At 44.1% G+C, this 16,628-nt stretch overlaps 1 protein-coding gene across 5 annotated transcripts in view; it reads left to right on the forward strand.

Annotated features, from left to right (window-relative positions):
• Positions 1–16,628, forward strand: part of tbxas1 (thromboxane A synthase 1 (platelet)) — a 283,372-nt gene that overhangs the window by 154,311 nt on the left and 112,433 nt on the right. For all 5 annotated transcript variants that reach the window (XM_078220257.1, XM_078220256.1, XM_078220255.1 and 2 more), the window contains 2 exons: positions 9,291–9,387; positions 11,689–11,805. In XM_078220257.1, the coding sequence (XP_078076383.1) occupies positions 9,291–9,387; positions 11,689–11,805 (214 nt within the window). The remainder of the gene's footprint in view (positions 1–9,290; positions 9,388–11,688; positions 11,806–16,628) is intronic.

Here is a 16,628-nt window from a genome sequence, read left to right on the forward strand (position 1 = left end):
CACTTCCCACATTATCCCACATTATACTCCCTCTGCCAAATTGTTGCAGAATCCAACTATTAACTCTTGACATTCAATGGCATTACCATCACTGAATCCTCCACTATCAATATCCTTGGGGTTACCGTTGACCAGAAACTGAACTAGATCAGCCATATCAGAGCAGGTCAGAGATTGGAAAATTCTATGACATATAACTCACCTTCTGACCCCGCGAAGCCTGTCCACCATCTACAAGGCACAAGTCAAGATGAGTTGTGATGGATGTGTTCAGCCCCAACAACATGCAAGAAGCTCGGCACCATCCAGAACAAAGCAGCCTGCGTAATTGGCACTCTATCCAGCGGCTTCAACATTCACTCCTTCCACCACTGCTGCACAGTCACAGCAGTGTGTACCATCCAGAAGTTGCACTGCAACAACTCACCAAAGCTCCTTTGGCAGAACCTTCCAAATCCGTGACCTCTATCACCAAGGAGGACAAGGGCAACAGATGCATGGGAACACTACCACCTGTAAGTTCTCCTCCAAGCCACACATCATCCTGACTCGGAATAAATTGCTGTTCCTTCACTGTCATTATGTCAAAACTCCTGGAACACTCTCCCTCCCACTCTCCCTACCTTACACCGTGGGTGTACCAAGACTATATACACAGCAGCAATTCAAGAAGGTGTCTCACTAGCATCTTCTCGATGGCAATTAGGGATGGGTAATAAATGATGGCCAAACTAACAATGACCACATCCCATTAAAGGATATTTTAAAAAACTCACTTACCTAGCTCTGTCCCTCTGCACACTCTTTGTGCCCTCTTCCCAACTTGCATCCGTGCCTATCTTTTATCATCAGCAAATTTGGCAACAATACTATCTGTCCATTCATCAAAGTCATTAATATAGATTGAAAATGGTTGCGACACCTGCACTGATCCCTGTGACACTCACTAATTACAGTTTGCCAAAATGATCCATTTAACCCTACTCACTGAAGCCTGTTCATTAGCCAGTCCTCTAACCATGCTAATATATCATCCCCACTACCATGAGCTTTTATCTTGTGCAGTAACCTTTTATGTGGCACTTTATCATATGCCTTTTGGAAATCCAAATACACTAGTGGTATGCCTATATTCACCATGCTTCCTTAAAGAACTCTGATAAGTCTGTCAAAACAATTTCCCTTTCACAAACTCACCAACTTTTACAGATGCAGCATAGAAAGCATTCTTTCTGGTTGTATCGCAGCTTGGTATGGCTCCTGCTCTGCCCAAGACTGCAAGGAATTACAAAAGGTCATGAATATAGCCCAATCCATCACGCAAACCAGCTTCCTATCCGTTGACTCTGTTTACACTTCCCGATGCCTCGGCAAAGCAGCCAGCATAATTAAGGACCCCACACACCCCCTTCTTCCTTCGGGAAAAGGATACAAAAATCTGAAGTCACGTACCAACCGACTTAAGAACAGCTTCTTCCCTTCTGCTGTCAGCCTTCTAAATGGACCTACCTTGCATTAAGTTGATCTTTCTCTACACCCTAGCTATGACTGTAACACTACATTCTGCATTCTCTCGTTTCCTTCTCAATGAACGGTATGCTCTGTCTGTATAGCACGCAAGAAACAATACTTTTCACTGTATGTTAATACATGTGACAATAATAAATCAAATCAAAAACCATGTTGACTTTGCCTGATTGTAATTTGATTTTTTTTTTAATGGCCTGCTACTCCCTCCTTAAACTTAGTTCATTATTGAGGAAAGATTACATGCGATCAAAGCTTTTCATCCTGCATTCATCAGGATAGCTCACAAATTACCAATTGTAACAGGAAAACAAATTATACTGCATGAGAAAAGAGTGCTGATTTGTTGGCAAGTAGGTGAGATGAATGATTGGTGGAGGCATTGCCATGGAGAACACAGCATGAAACATTTAACTGCCCAGCTTTGTTCCAGTTCAAACTGGGTAGGTTGACTCTGGTCAGGACATTGCCCTGGGGAATAAACCAGAGAATGACTGTTCACCAAGCTTTTGTTTAGCTGAAACAAGATGCAAAGTGTGGACCTGTATTTCACTTTTACTCTAACTTAACAAAACATGTACTTGTTTCAGTTGCCAGGTTGGGTGTGGATGATAAGCTGCTGGTCTGCAATCTCAACTTTTGTTTTGTCATCAGGGTTGAATTTTACCCCATTGGATGGGATCCAGTGTTATATGTGAGATGTCAAGGATGCTTGTTGAATCATGAGTTACCCTGAACTTTATCTGCTGCCGGTATATAGGCATCCTTAGCAAGTTCCATCCCTCATTGTCTTAGTTTGATACAATGCCAGTGGCTTGCTTACCATTTCAGAGGAAAATAATTAACCACATTGGCATGGGACTGGAATCACTTAAAGATTGGGTGAGGATATCTGGTTTCCTTCCATTAAGGACATTAGTGAACCAGTTGCATTTGAATGACAAACCAACAGCTTCACTTTTATTGAGACCAGGTTTATATTTCCATCTTATTTAAATGCAAATTTCGAACTCTCAAACTGGCAACACTGCAATTTATACTTTGTTCTCAAGATTATTAGCCCAAGCTTCCAAGCCAGTTAAATAAAATAAACAACACGACTGCACCATTCAGAGTATCTTGAAGTGTGACTGAATAGTGGACGGTGAAAGTTATACTTTTTTTTTCAATTTGAAGAGTTATGTTCCAGTGCCAGAAAGCTGTTTAGGGACTAAAACCTCGGAAGAGTTGATTATAATCTTTCACTTTATATCAGTATCTAAGTGCTTGTGTTTGCATAGAGCATCGACAACTGTCTTCTCAGCGAGGGGCCGGTCAACACTGGCCTGCCATTCAACTGGATAAATCCTGTGTCCTTTTGGACTCCAACAAAACAATCAATTCTCATTGAACGCTAGAGATTTATAGCACAGTAGGAGGCCTTTCTGTCCATCGCATCCATACTGCCCCTTTACTGTATCAGTCCAAAATTAATCCCATGACTCTTCCCTCTGCCCGTAGTTGTTATATTTTCCCCAACATTTTACTTTGCTTCAAATATTTATAGTTTTCCCTTAATAAAAACTATGGTTTCTGTACTGGGCATGCCTTGTAACAAGGTCCAACAACACTCACTATAAGAAATGACTACAAACCTTTTGCACTCTTTCAGTAAAGATTATAAATTGATGACTCCTTTTTCTTCTCCCCAAATAAGGGAAATTGTCTTCTAATTTCCATTTGACCTTCATAATTGCCCTCTCCTGTTCCAAGGTATATAGTCTCAGTATCTCAAAGTCAATGCAACAACCTCAAGATTCCCATACTTAGCATCATCCTGATGAATCTACAATGTGTACTCTTTGTGCATTTGCTATAATAATGGACCCATTCTGCACTTAGTAACCATGGTCTAACCAATGTACAAACTTATCATTCCAATTCCTCTTACTTAAAAGGACATATAAATTGAATAAAGTTCAACAATATCCAAAGTAATGTACTTTGAAGTCAGATTCCAATACATCAAACAACTTGCATATGTAAAATTTGTCCACGTGAAACACAATTTAAAACCTAAAGTAAAGCTCTCAGATCGCATCTCTGATCTATACAGATCAGTATTGTCCTGATTCTGTGCTAGGTTAGCTGATTTCACCTCGGCGGTGGCATGTTCTCTACCCACACTGGCACGGGCCGCTGGCATCGAGGCATCAGGGCCCTCCCGATGGGTCCCCGGCGGACTCCCCACATACCCCTGACGTCATCATAACCTACTTCGTGATCCAGCCCTGCATGACCCCCGCCCTCTTGCATAAGCCTGCTCCATGCATAGGCAACCATCATAACCCCCCCCCCCTGTGCATAGCTCCCCCTCACAGCCCCACCCCCATTCTTGCCTCACCCCCTTGTCATTGCACTGGCACACTTATTTTGATGTGGAGATGCCGGCGTTGGACTGGGGTAAACACAGAAGTCTCACAACACCAGGTTAAAGTCCAACAGGTTTATTTGGTAGCACAAGCCACTAGCTTTCGGAGCGCTGCCCCTTCATCAGGTGAGTGGGATTTCAATTCACAAACAGGGCATATAAAGACACAAACTCAATTTACAAAATAATGGTTGAATTGCAAATTTTTACAGGTAATCAAGCCTTGAAGGTGGAGAGACCAACCGTAACATTGTCATCAAACCAGCAGATAAAGGAGGGGCCATCGTCATACTGAACAGAACGGATTACTGCAAAGAAGTGTACCGACAACTGAACAACGAGGAGCACTACAGACAGTTACCCGCAGACCTGACCAAAGAAAACACCCGTCAACTCAACAGACTGATCAAGAAATTTGATCCGGACCTTCAGAGCACCCTCCGTGCTCTCATCCCATGTACTCCCGGTGTTGGAGATCTCTACTGCCTCCCGAAGTTGCACAAGGCAAACACACCCGGCCATCCCATTGTATCGGGCAATGGGACCCTGTGCGAGAACCTTTCCGGCTACGTCGAGGGCATCCTGAAACCCATTGTACAAAGAACCCCCAGCTTTTGTCGCGACACTACGGACGTCCTACAGAAAGTCAGCGCACATGGGCGGCACGGTAGCACAGTGGTTAGCACTGCTGCTTCACAGCTCCAGGGACCTGGGTTCAATTCCCGGCTTGGGTCACTGTCTGTGTGGAGTTTGCACATTCTCCTCGTGTCTGCGTGGGTTTCCTCCGGGTGCTCCGGTTTCCTCCCACAGTCCAAAGATGTGCGGGTTAGGTTGATTGGTCATGCTAAAAATTGCCCCTTAGAGTCCTGAGATGTGTAGGTTTGAGGGATTAGCGGGTAAATATGTAGGGATATGGGGGTAGGGTCTGGGTGGGATTGTGGTCGGTGCAGACTCGATAGCCGAATGGCTTCCTTCTGCACTGTAGGGTTTCTATGATTCTATGATGGAGCAGTTGAACCAGGAGCACTCCTCGTCACAATGGATGTCTCGGCACTCTACACCAGCATCCCCCATGACGATGGCATTGCTGCAACTGCCTTAGTACTCGACGCCAACAATTGCCAATCTCCAGATGCAATTTTACAACTCATCTGCTTCATCCTGGACCATAATGTCTTCACGTTCAACAACCACTTCTTCATCTAGACACACGAAATAGCCATGGGGACCAAATTCGCACCTCAATATGCCAACATCTTCATGCACAGGTTCGAACAAGACCTCTTTACTGCACAGGACCTTCAACCGATGCTATACACTAGATACATCAATGACATTTTCTTCCTTTGGACTCATGGTGAACAATCACTGAAACAACTACATGATGATATCAACAAGTTCCATCCCACCATCAGACTCACCATGGACTACTCTCCGGAATCGGTTGCATTCTTGGACACACGCATCTCCATCAAGGACGGTCACCTCAGCACCTCACTGTACCGCAAGTCCACGGATAACCTCACGATGCTCCACTTCTCCAGCTTCCACCCTAAACATGTTAAAGAAGCCATCCTCTACGGACAAGCCCTCCGAATACACAGGATCTGCTCGGATGAGGAGGATCACAACAGATACCTCCAGGCGCTGAAAGATGCCCTCATAAGAACAGGATATGGCGCTCAATTCATCGATCAACAGTTCTGACGCGCCACAGTGAAAAACCACACCAACCTCCTCAGAAGACAAACACGGGACACGACGGACAGAGTACCCTTTGTCGTCCAGTACTTCCCCGGAGCGGAGAAACTACGACATCTTCTCCGGAGCCTTCAACATGTCATTGATGAAGACTAACATCTTGCCAAGGCCATCCCCACACCCCCACTGCTTGACTTCAAACAACCGCACAACCTCAAACAGACCATTGTCCACAGCAAACTACCCAGCCTTCAGGAGAAGTGTGACCACGACACCACACACCCCTGCGACAGCAACCTCTGCAAAACGTGCCGGATCATCAACACGGATGCCATCATCTCACATGAGAACACCATCCACCAGGTACACGGTACATACTCTTGCAACTCGGCCAACACTGTCTACCTCTGATACGCTGCAGGAAAGGATGTCCCGAGGCATGGTACATTGGGGAAACCATGCAGATGCTACGACAACAGGTAAATGAACACAGCTCGACAATCACCAGGCAAGAGTGTTCTCTTCCTGTTGGGGAACACTTCAGCGGTCATGGGCATTCAGCCTCTGATCTTCGGGTAAGCGTTCTCCAAGGTGGCCTTCACAACACACGACAACGCAGAGTCACTGAGCAGAGACTGATAGCCAAGTTCCGCACACATGAGAACGGCCTCAACCGGGATCTTGGGTTCATGTCACACTATCTGTAACCCCCACGACTTGCCTGGGCTTGCAAAATCTCACTAACTGTCCTGGCTGGAGACAATACACATCTCTTTAACCTGTGCTTAACCCTCTCTCCACTCACATTGTCTGTACCTTTAAGACTTGATTACCTGTAAAGACTCGCGTTCCAACCATTATTTTGTAAATTGAGTTTGTGTCTTTATATGCCCTGTTTGTGAACTGAAATCCCACTCACCTGATGAAGAGGCAGCGCTCCGAAAGCTAGTGGCTTGTGCTACCAAATAAACCTGTTGGACTTTAACCTGGTGTTGTGAGACTTCTTACTACACTTACTTTGCCCAAAGATGGGCACTGCCAGTGTACCAGGTGGCCACTGCAGGGTGCCAGCACTGCCCAATGGGCATTGCCTGACCAAATCCCCGACCACCTGGGGGCTTCATTGGCGTCCAATCCCCCCAGCTTGGCCATGGTGCCTGGTCTCCATTGCTGGAGACCAGTAGTGATTTATACTGGTGTGACATCTTGCTGGGCAGGTAGGGAGCATCCCTAATGATATGGAGATCTTGGCAATTTGATGCTAATAAGCTTTGCGCCCTTTCTGGGTACAAAGTGGTTCTCACCAATAAACGGGCTTGGAAGGGAGCAATCCAATTTGCACCGAGCACAAATTGTATTTTTGGCCTTTCACACTATTTTCCCAGCTCGCAGCGCCAATCGACGGGCATGGTGAGCTGGTAAGATCACACCCATATTTTTGGTTTGCAGCAACATCTGATGTAAATTAAACCATTTCTTTATTTTTTCCTTTCGAGGCAGAAAACAATTAGACGGTCCAAGTTTGGGGAAGATAACACTTGTGGTATTTGTGTTTCCAGAGAAATTTTGTTTGATAATCAACTGGATAATTTGTCAGCGTAATGAGATCTAATTAATTAATTAATTTCTATTTTCTCTCTCTTTTTACATGCGCTCAATATTTCATACTAATAGCGATGGTTGCACTTCTTGAACAATTTTAACTTGTAAAATTATGACCAATGATATGTAATGGTGCATCATACTACTTTTCCAGATAGGAATCATGCATTCGAACTGTAGGGAAGTATCTATTTTGCAATTAGTATAACTTTCATTTTCATTACAGATGAGGTCAGAAATATACTTGTGTAACATGTTTCCTGTTGTAACAATATGTCCCTTATACACACGAAATGCTTAGCTGTACCAAACTCAAATAGACTGTGATGGGATTTATTGCTATGATAAAGATGCTTCATAAATATCTGTTGATCATGTTGTTCGTTGCTATTTTTTCCTTTACAGAAAGTTTTGAGTCCCATCATAGTATACTTTTGTGGGCAAAGGCGCCTCCTTTTGATGTCGTACTAAGTCACACAAACCAAAATGAATCAGGTTCCATGTCTGGTCCCTGCTAAGTTCACGAATCATAGCTGGAGCAATGGTGGGAGTGCTTTAAATAGTTTCCATGCTCCTGAACGCCAAAGGTAAACAGGCAAATGAATCAGCCATGGTTAGGCAGCACAGTGGTTAGCACTGCTGCTTCACAGTGCCAGGGACCTGGGTTCAATTCCAGCCTTGGTGACTGTATGTGTGGAGTTTGCACGTTCTCCCCATGTCTGTGGACCCACAGTCCAAAGGTGTGTAGGTTAGGTGGATTAGCCATGGCAAATGCACAGGGTAAGGGGATAGGGCGGAAAGGATTGGCCCTGAGTAAGATGCTCTTTTGAAGAGCTGGTGCAGACTTGATGGCCTGCTTTTGCACTGTAGGGATTTTATGAATTCATAATTGAAAATAGAAACTCAGGCTAAGTATCAGAGAGCTCGTGCATGCATGCGTGTGTGTGTGTCTCTGAAAATTAAATGCTCATTTTAATTTGCATGAAATGCCAACATGTCAGCGGACGGAATGGCTTTCTGGATGAGCTGCCACCTGATCTTAATATACAAAGAGTCGGACAAGTAAATAATTACTTCGTCCTATGGGATTTTGCGTGTGACCAGATTACTGTGCTGCCATCTGCATTGTGCTTCCATATAAACCCACATTCCCTATGCCACATGCAAGACACTTTGACACCAAAGATATGTATTTTATAGATTTAAATTTCTCCCTGCTTTTCAGATTTTCCCATTCCTGGACAGGTCTTGCTTGCAAGGATTTGCCAAATGCTGTTCCTTACCCAGACTGCAAACTTTTCTTAGACTACTTGTCAGGATATGGGTGTCACTCACAGGACCAACATTTATTTCCTATTCCCCGCTTTTGTTGAGAAGGTAATGATGAACTGCTTTCGTGAACCCTGCAGTCTGTAGTGAGGGTACTCCTGCAGCATTGTTAGGGTAGGAGCTCCAGAATCTTTACCCAGTGATGCAGAAGGAACAAATGAGTCAAGGTAGTAACTTGAAAGGGAATTTGCAGGTGGTGGTGTGCCCATGTACCTGCTGCCCTTGTCCTTATAAATGGTGGAGATTGCAGGGTTGGGAGGTGCTGTCAAAGTGCCTATGCAAAGTGTAGCCGTGCATTTTGTAGATGGTACTATGGTGTGTTATTGTGGAGGATGGAACGAGTTGGTGATAAATACTGTGTCAGGAAGTTTTAGCCAGGATAAAGCTGCCCCAGACTTTGATTGACAAAGGCATTACTTGATGTGGTTGTGAGGTTCCAAGTTCTTATTGCAAAACTGACAGAGACTCAACAACGATTCAGAACCTCTGTGTCAGACGATGAGATGTGACTTGGAAAAGAGTGGAAAAAACTATTCTAAAATGAACTTGAGGGAATGTAGGGGAAAGAACTACATTGTTTTATCATGACTTGTAATTTATTTCCTGTTATATCTATGTTGTTGACACACATCTGATTGCATGGATAACTGAAGTGGTAATAAAATTTGCCTGCAAATTGTGGTCCATTCTTGGGAAATTGTCCCTTTTTTATATGTTTCAGTTACTACTTTGGCCGGCGAGCAGTCATTCTGATTTCTGAGCCTGAAATGCTGAAACAGATTCTGGTGAAGGATTTCAGCAACTTTGTCAACAGAATGGTAGGTGATCTTGAATCCATTTACACCCCCATTGTAAACTGACAAGTTGCATGTCCAATGTGGTTCAGAATTTAAAACCGACTTTGGGCGGAGATTGTAATTCCTTCTCGTACATGTATTGGGCTAGCAATTTCAGAAGCTCTCTCTAGGGCACGTTTAATAATTCTAACTCAGCTGGAATATTGCAGCACCACTGAGAAGCTTGTCACAGTATTCATGGTGCAAGCTGACTGCAGTTCTTGTTTAATTAGCTGAGTAAATGACTGAAATTAAATAATTCCCTTCACAGCTTGTTAAACACTTGTGGATTTTCCCCAATGTATTTATCCATGGCTGCAGTGTCTCCTTATATTGATTCCGGAAAACTAATTTTAGAAAGAGGGTGCAATTGGCTTATGCCGCTGGCACAAAGCAGGTGTGAGTATTTTTTTACACCCTCCTTGATTCCTGCCTAATCTTTTCCATTGATTTCTGATTGCTGCTTCTACACGATTGACCTTTTGCACTGCTGCCAATGACCAATTGCACCCTCAAATCTCTGAAGAGGAAGCTTCAAAGGTTGACATTAAAATACACTCATCGTACCCCACAATTCCAATTATGCATGTGTAACAGGAGACTCATACCCACCCCTGACCAAGTGGTCATTCGTCATGTTTAAACTCAGATGGTGAACGTCAACAAACCTATCACAGTCTTGCCTTATCAAACAATAATTCGCATACAAAGAAAGGGTCATCTTATAGGGATCAGGAGTGTGAACCATTTCCTCATCTTCCCTTCACTCATAGAGTTGATATCATTTTCATATCAATAGCACAGTCATTCTCATCTTCGAGCATGTAAAAAGTATTGCGGAAGTATGCACAACTGTGCCTCAGTGTACTCTCCTCAGAGTAAATGCTGTGTTGATAAATGTGCTTCCAACTACACTGTTATAGTGGCCATGGAGGACACGAGGCGTTGTTAATAGATCTCCCGTAGGCTTTTTGGATTGCAAGTTCTCTATTGAGCAAGCTGGAACTTGCCTAATGAGAGACGCGCGGGGGAGTTTAAGACCTGCATTCACAGCCTGGACTGTGGGTTATGGAGGTCCAGAGCACAGGCCTTGATTTGTTGCAAGCCGTGGACGTGTCCTTTCCTTTGTCTTAATAAAGCAGTGTTGTATCAGAGGACTGGCCTTGGTGAAGTTATTACAAACACCAACATATAAACAGCAGCATGATCTTCTTCATTAACTATTTTTTAATAAACCAATTTCCTGCCTTGACTCTTAATTGTGAAGTGTTTAACTCTTTTCATGTTTGGATTTGTGTACTCGCCATGATTTTTTTTAATGCTCATAAATTAACCATGAGAAAATTAAGGAAGTGCAGAACAAAGACAGAAGGAATTAGCTGTTCCTATTATAGAGCTACGTGCAATCTCAGATAAAGTCTAGATGAGAATTGGTGATCTTGCTCCTTGAAACTTATCTCTCTAGTATCCTAAAACCATCTCACCTTCAGCTGCAATTTCCATATCGCTGGTATTTTTGGATTTACAGCTTACAAGGCAGATTATTCCAAACATCATTCTGATTAAGAACTTCCTGCAAGTTTCTTGCTGCCTCATTCCAGAACATCAGGCAACCTGATGCCTTGCAATATACTTACTTAACTTGTTGAGCTCTCAACGTGACGTTTGACAACTCACAAAACATTATGTTCCTGAGATACCAGGAAATAAAACAAAAAGCCAATGGCAGTAAAGTGACCATGCAGCTGTTGAATTGTGAATGAAACCTAACTGGTTCACTGATGCTCTTTAAGGAAGGAAACGTTCTGACCTGGTTTAATTTATTTGTGATTTCAGTCCCACTCCAGAGTGGCTGACTCCTCTGATGTGGCCAAACAAGAACTGCAGTTGTATCAGATTGCTGTTCAGCGTTTCAAGAAGGCCTATCCCTACTTTCTCAGGGCAATTAGGGATGCCAGTGTAGCCATGTCTGAAGTATGGATAACAATTTTAAGAAATGACCTGTAGTCTCTTTGATGCACTAATTTGAAGTGACATAGGAAAGGGTCTGAAAATTCATCAGGCTTTAAAGGTCAGGGAAATTTTGATAACTGATATAAAAGCCATCTGCCTTCCAAATGAAATGCTTCAGGGAACCATTACTGCAAATTCCTGCCATTTATAGACCAATATTATCTACATTCTAAACCATTAACTTCTGTGCTCTAAGTTTACAGTCAGCAAAACTGGCCTCAAGAATCCTGAGATGCTTAGCTAATAATAAATTATTTTTCTATCTTTCAGAAAGTAACTTTTTCCAGCAAGCCACTTGGTCACAGCCTTTTGTTCCTACAAGATGGGGATTGGAAAAATGTCCGCAGTATCTTGACACCAACTTTCAGTAGCGCAAAAATGAGAGAGGTGAGAACCAGTCAATGCTTTAAATATCAACATTTTTCTATTTACAATTTTTTAAAATAAATCAATCATTCCCTTTAAAATTGGTATTGAGCTTATCTTTTTGATTCAAGTTTTTTGTGCTCATTAAGGTGACCAATGTTAATGTGAGAAATTGGAACCCTTCCCATTTCAGATGCCTAGTAGGTTTGGTAGCATAATGGTAATGTAATTCTGAGACCTTTTTTATTCATTCGTGGGGCAGGGGCATCGCTGGCTGGCCAGCAATTATTGCCGATCCCTGGTTACCCTTGAGAAGGTGATGGTGAGCTGCTTTCTTGAATCGCTGCAGTCCATGGATGTGGGTTAAACCACAATGTTGTTAGGGAGAGAATTCCAGGATTTGGGCCCAGCGACTACAAAGGAATGGTGATATATTTCCAAATCAGTACGGTGAGTGCCTTGGAGAGGAACTTCAGGTGGTGCTGTTCCCATGTATCTGCTGTCCCTGTCCTTCTAGATGGAAGTGATCGTGGGTTTGGAAGTTGTTGTCTAAGGATCTTTGGTGAATTACTGTAGTGCATCTTGTAGATAGTACACACTGCTGCTACTGAGCGTTAGTAGTGGAGCGAGTGGATGGTTGTAGATGTGGTGCCAATCAAGTGGGCTGCTTTGTCCTGAATGGTGTCAAGCTTTTTGAGTGTTGTTGGAGCTGCACCCATCCAGGCAAGTGGGGAGTATTCCATCACACTCCTGACTTGTGCCTTATAGATAGTAGATAGGCTCTGGGGTTTCAGGAGATGAGTTACTCGGTGCGGTATTCCAAGCCTCTGGCCTGCTCTTGTAGCCACTATGTTTATGTGGTGACTCCAGTTGAGTTTCGGGTCAATGGTAACCCCGAGGATGTTAACAGTGGGGGATTCAGTGATGGTAACACCATTGAATGTCAAGGGGCAGTGGTTCGAGTATCTCTTATTGGTGATGGTTAGTGCCTGGCATTTGTGTGGTTCGAATGTTAATTGCCACTTCTCAGCCCAAGCCTGGATAATGTCCAAATATTGTTGCATTTGCACATGGACTGCTTCAGCATCTGAGGAGTTGCGAATGGTGCTGAACATTGCGCAATCATCGGCGAACATCCCCACTTCTGAACTTATGACGAAGGAAGGTCGTTGATGAAGTTGCTGAAGATTGTTAGGCCTAAAACTCTATCCTGAGGAACTCCTGCAGTGATGTCCTGGAGCTGGGATGACTGACCCTCTACAACCTCAATCACCTTCCTATGTACCAGGTATGACTCCAACCAGTGGAGTGTTTGCCCCCTGATAGCTGGGGCTCCTTGATGCCACACTTCGTCAAATGCAACCTCAATGTCAAGGGCTGTCACTCTCACCTCACCTCTGGAATTCAACTCTTTAATCCATGTTTGAACCAAAGCTGTAATGAGGTCAGGAGCTGAGTGACCCTGGCAGAATTCAAACTGGGCGTCACTGAGCTGGTTATTGCTGAGCAGGTGCTGCTTGACAGCACTGTTGATAGCCCCTTCCATCACTTTACTGATGATCAAGAGTAGACTGATTCGGTGGTAATTGGCTGGGTTGGATTTGTCCTGCTTTTTGTGTACAGGATATACCTGGGCAATCATCCACTTTGTTGGGTAGATGCCAGTGCTGTAACTGTACTGGAACAGCTTGGCTAGGGACGGGGCAAGCTCTGGAGCACAAGTCTTCAGTACTATCGCCGGAATGTTATCAGGGCTCATTGCCTTTGCCTCCAGCTGTTTCTTGATATCGAATTGGCTGGAGACTGGCATCTGAGGTGCTGGAAGCACGGAGGAGGCTGAGGTGGATCATCCACTCGGCCCTTTGGCTGAAGATTGCTGCAAATATTTCAGCCTTATCTTTTGCACTGATGTGCTGGGCTCCTCCATCATTGAGGATGGGGATATTTGTGGAGCTTCCACCTCCAGTGAGTTGTTTTATTGTCCATCACCATTCACGACTGAATATGGGAGGACTGCAGAGCTTAGATCTGATCCGTTGTTGTGGGATCGTTTGGTCTTCCAGTTACTGTTTTTGCCATTTGGCATGCAAGTCCTGTTTTGTAGCTTCACTAGGTTGACACCTTATTTTTAGGTATGCCTGTTGCTGCTCCTGGCATGTCCTCCTGCACTCTCCATTGAACCAGGGTTGATCCCCTGGCTTGATGGTAATGATTGAGGGGGGATATATCAGGCCATGAGGTTGCAGATTGTGCTGGAGTACAGTTTCACTGCTGTCGATGGCCCACAGCGCCTCATGGATGCCCAGTCTTGAGTTGCTAGATTGGTTCGAAGTCTGTCCCATTTAGCATCGTGATAGTGCTGCACAACATGATGGAGGTTATTCTCAATGAAGACGGGACTTCGTCTCCACAAGGACTGTGCGGTGGTCAGTCTTACCGATACTGTCATGGACAGATGCGTCTGCAGCCAGCAGCTTGGTAAGGATGAGGTCAAGTATGTTTCTTCCTCTTGTTTGTTCCTTCACCACCTGCTGCAGATCCAGTGTAGCAGTTATATCCTTTAGAACCTGACCAGCTCGATCAGTAATGCTGCTGCCGTGCCACTCTTGGTGGTGGACATTGAAATCCCCTACCCAGAGTACATTTTGCACCCATGCCACCCTCAGTGCTTCCTCCAAGTGTTGTTCATTCATCAGCTGAAAGAGGACGGTACGTGGTAACCAGTAAGAAGTTTCCTTGCCCATGTTTAACCTGAACCATGAGACTTCATGGGGTCTGGATTTGGTGTTGAAGACACCAGGGGTAATTCCCTCTCAATTGTATACCTCTGTGCCACCACCTCTGCTGGGTCTGTCCTGTCGGTGGGACAAGGCATATCCAGGGATGGTAATGGTGGTGTCTGGTGTGTTATCTGTAAAGTATGATTCCATGAGAATCCGTGAGGTTGTTGCTTGACTAGTCTGTGAGACAGCTCTCACAATTTTGGTACTAGTTCCCAGATGTTAGTAAGGAGGACTTTGCACGGTCGACAGGGCTGTTTGTTTTGCTGTTGTCTTTTCCACTGCCTAGGTCGATGCCAGGTGGTCCGTCCAGTTTCATTTCTTTGAGACTTTGTAGTAATTGATACAACTGAGTGGCTTGCTGGGCCATTTCAGAGGACAGTTGAGAGTCAACCTCATTGTTGTGGCCCTTGAGTTACATGTAGGCCAGACCAGGTAAGGACGGCAGATTTCCTTCCCTTAAGGACATTAATGAACCAGATGAGTTTTTCCAACAATCAACAATAGTTTCTTGGTCATCAGTTGACTCTTAATTCCAGATATTTTTTATTGAATTTAAATTCCATCATTTACCGTGGCGGGGTTTGAACCCAGGTCCCCAGAACATTATCTGGGATAATGGTCGAGCGATAATACCACTAAGTCATCACCTCCCCTGGACAAATAATGGACAGAATGCCAGTTCAAATCATGCATGGCAGTTTGAAAATTTTGTTTCATTTTAGAAATCTGGAAATAGAAATCTGGAAATAGAAAGCTGGAATCAGTAAAAATGACCATCGGATTGTTGTAAAAACCAAATTGGTTTACTAACGCTCTTTTAGGAAGGAGACAGACCTTTTACTCAGTATTGAACATATGTGACTCAATTACCACATCAATTCCAAACTGCCATCGATTGTCCTGGGGTTGTGTAATAAATGCTGGCATTGCCACCAATATCCAGATCCTGGATTATTTCAACAAAAGAATGTCAGTATTGGGATATTGAAAACAGCGCTAGTGGAGAGGCAGTCAGGAGATTGGAAACAGGGAGTGAGGTGCAGGCGGAGATTGAAAACAACGTGGAGAGACAGTCTGGGATTGAGAACAGCGCAAGAAAACAAATAGTGGCATCACAACAAAGAAACCATTTGGTTGGTTGGAGAAGAAGCTCGGTGTTTGGTGAGTATCCAGTAAGTGTTTAAGGTTTAGTTCATTCCTAAGTTTTAAAATCACATTTAATAAAATATATAAATGAGTAAATAACGTAATTAAATAATTATTTAAAACACATTAACGATGGCCGGACAGGTGAAATGTCATACCTGCAGCATGTGGGAGCTCCTGGATGCCATTGTGATCCAGAGCAAACGTGTCTGCAGTAAGCATTTGCGGCTTGAGGAACTTGGGTTTAGAATCATTGAGCTGGAGGCTGAGCTGCAGACATTGCGACAAATCAGGGAGGGAGTGAGTCACCTGGAATGCTTTGTTTCAGGAGGCAGTCACACTCCTTAGGATAGGGCCTTCTGGTTTGGAAAATGGTCAGGGACAGGCTGAGGCAGGTAAGGAAGAGAGCAGACATGCAGGAGTGTCAGTCTCTGCGATTGTCCAGCATGTTTGAGGTCCTGTCAGCTTGTTTAGATGAGAGTGGTAGCTGCAGGATGGATGAGCTGACTGGTCGTGGCACTGTTGTACTGAAAGGCATTTAAGTGGGGGAAGAACAGGACAGTATAGTGAGGTGGATTGAAACCGTTCTCTGCAGTAAGTGCCAGAGTCCAGACTGTGTTGTCTGTCTGGTGCTACAGTATGGTACAGTATGGGAACATCTGCTCTGGGCTGGAGAGGCACTTGAATAGGGAGGGGAGGATCACGTTGTTGTGATGACCAAAGACAGGCAGAATGAGGAAAGAGATTATGCGTGGAGAGTTTGATGAGCTTGGCACTAAATAAAACAACCGAGCCTCCAGTGATCTCTGGAATTTTACCTCAGCCGTGTGCAAATTGGCATTAGGTACATAAAATTAGAGAGTCAAATTTGTGGCTCAGAGACTGGTGTGGGAGAAGTGGGTTTTGGTTCGTGGG

This window comes from Mustelus asterias, chromosome 9 (assembly GCF_964213995.1).
Source record: "Mustelus asterias chromosome 9, sMusAst1.hap1.1, whole genome shotgun sequence".
Taxonomy (NCBI): domain Eukaryota; kingdom Metazoa; phylum Chordata; class Chondrichthyes; order Carcharhiniformes; family Triakidae; genus Mustelus; species Mustelus asterias.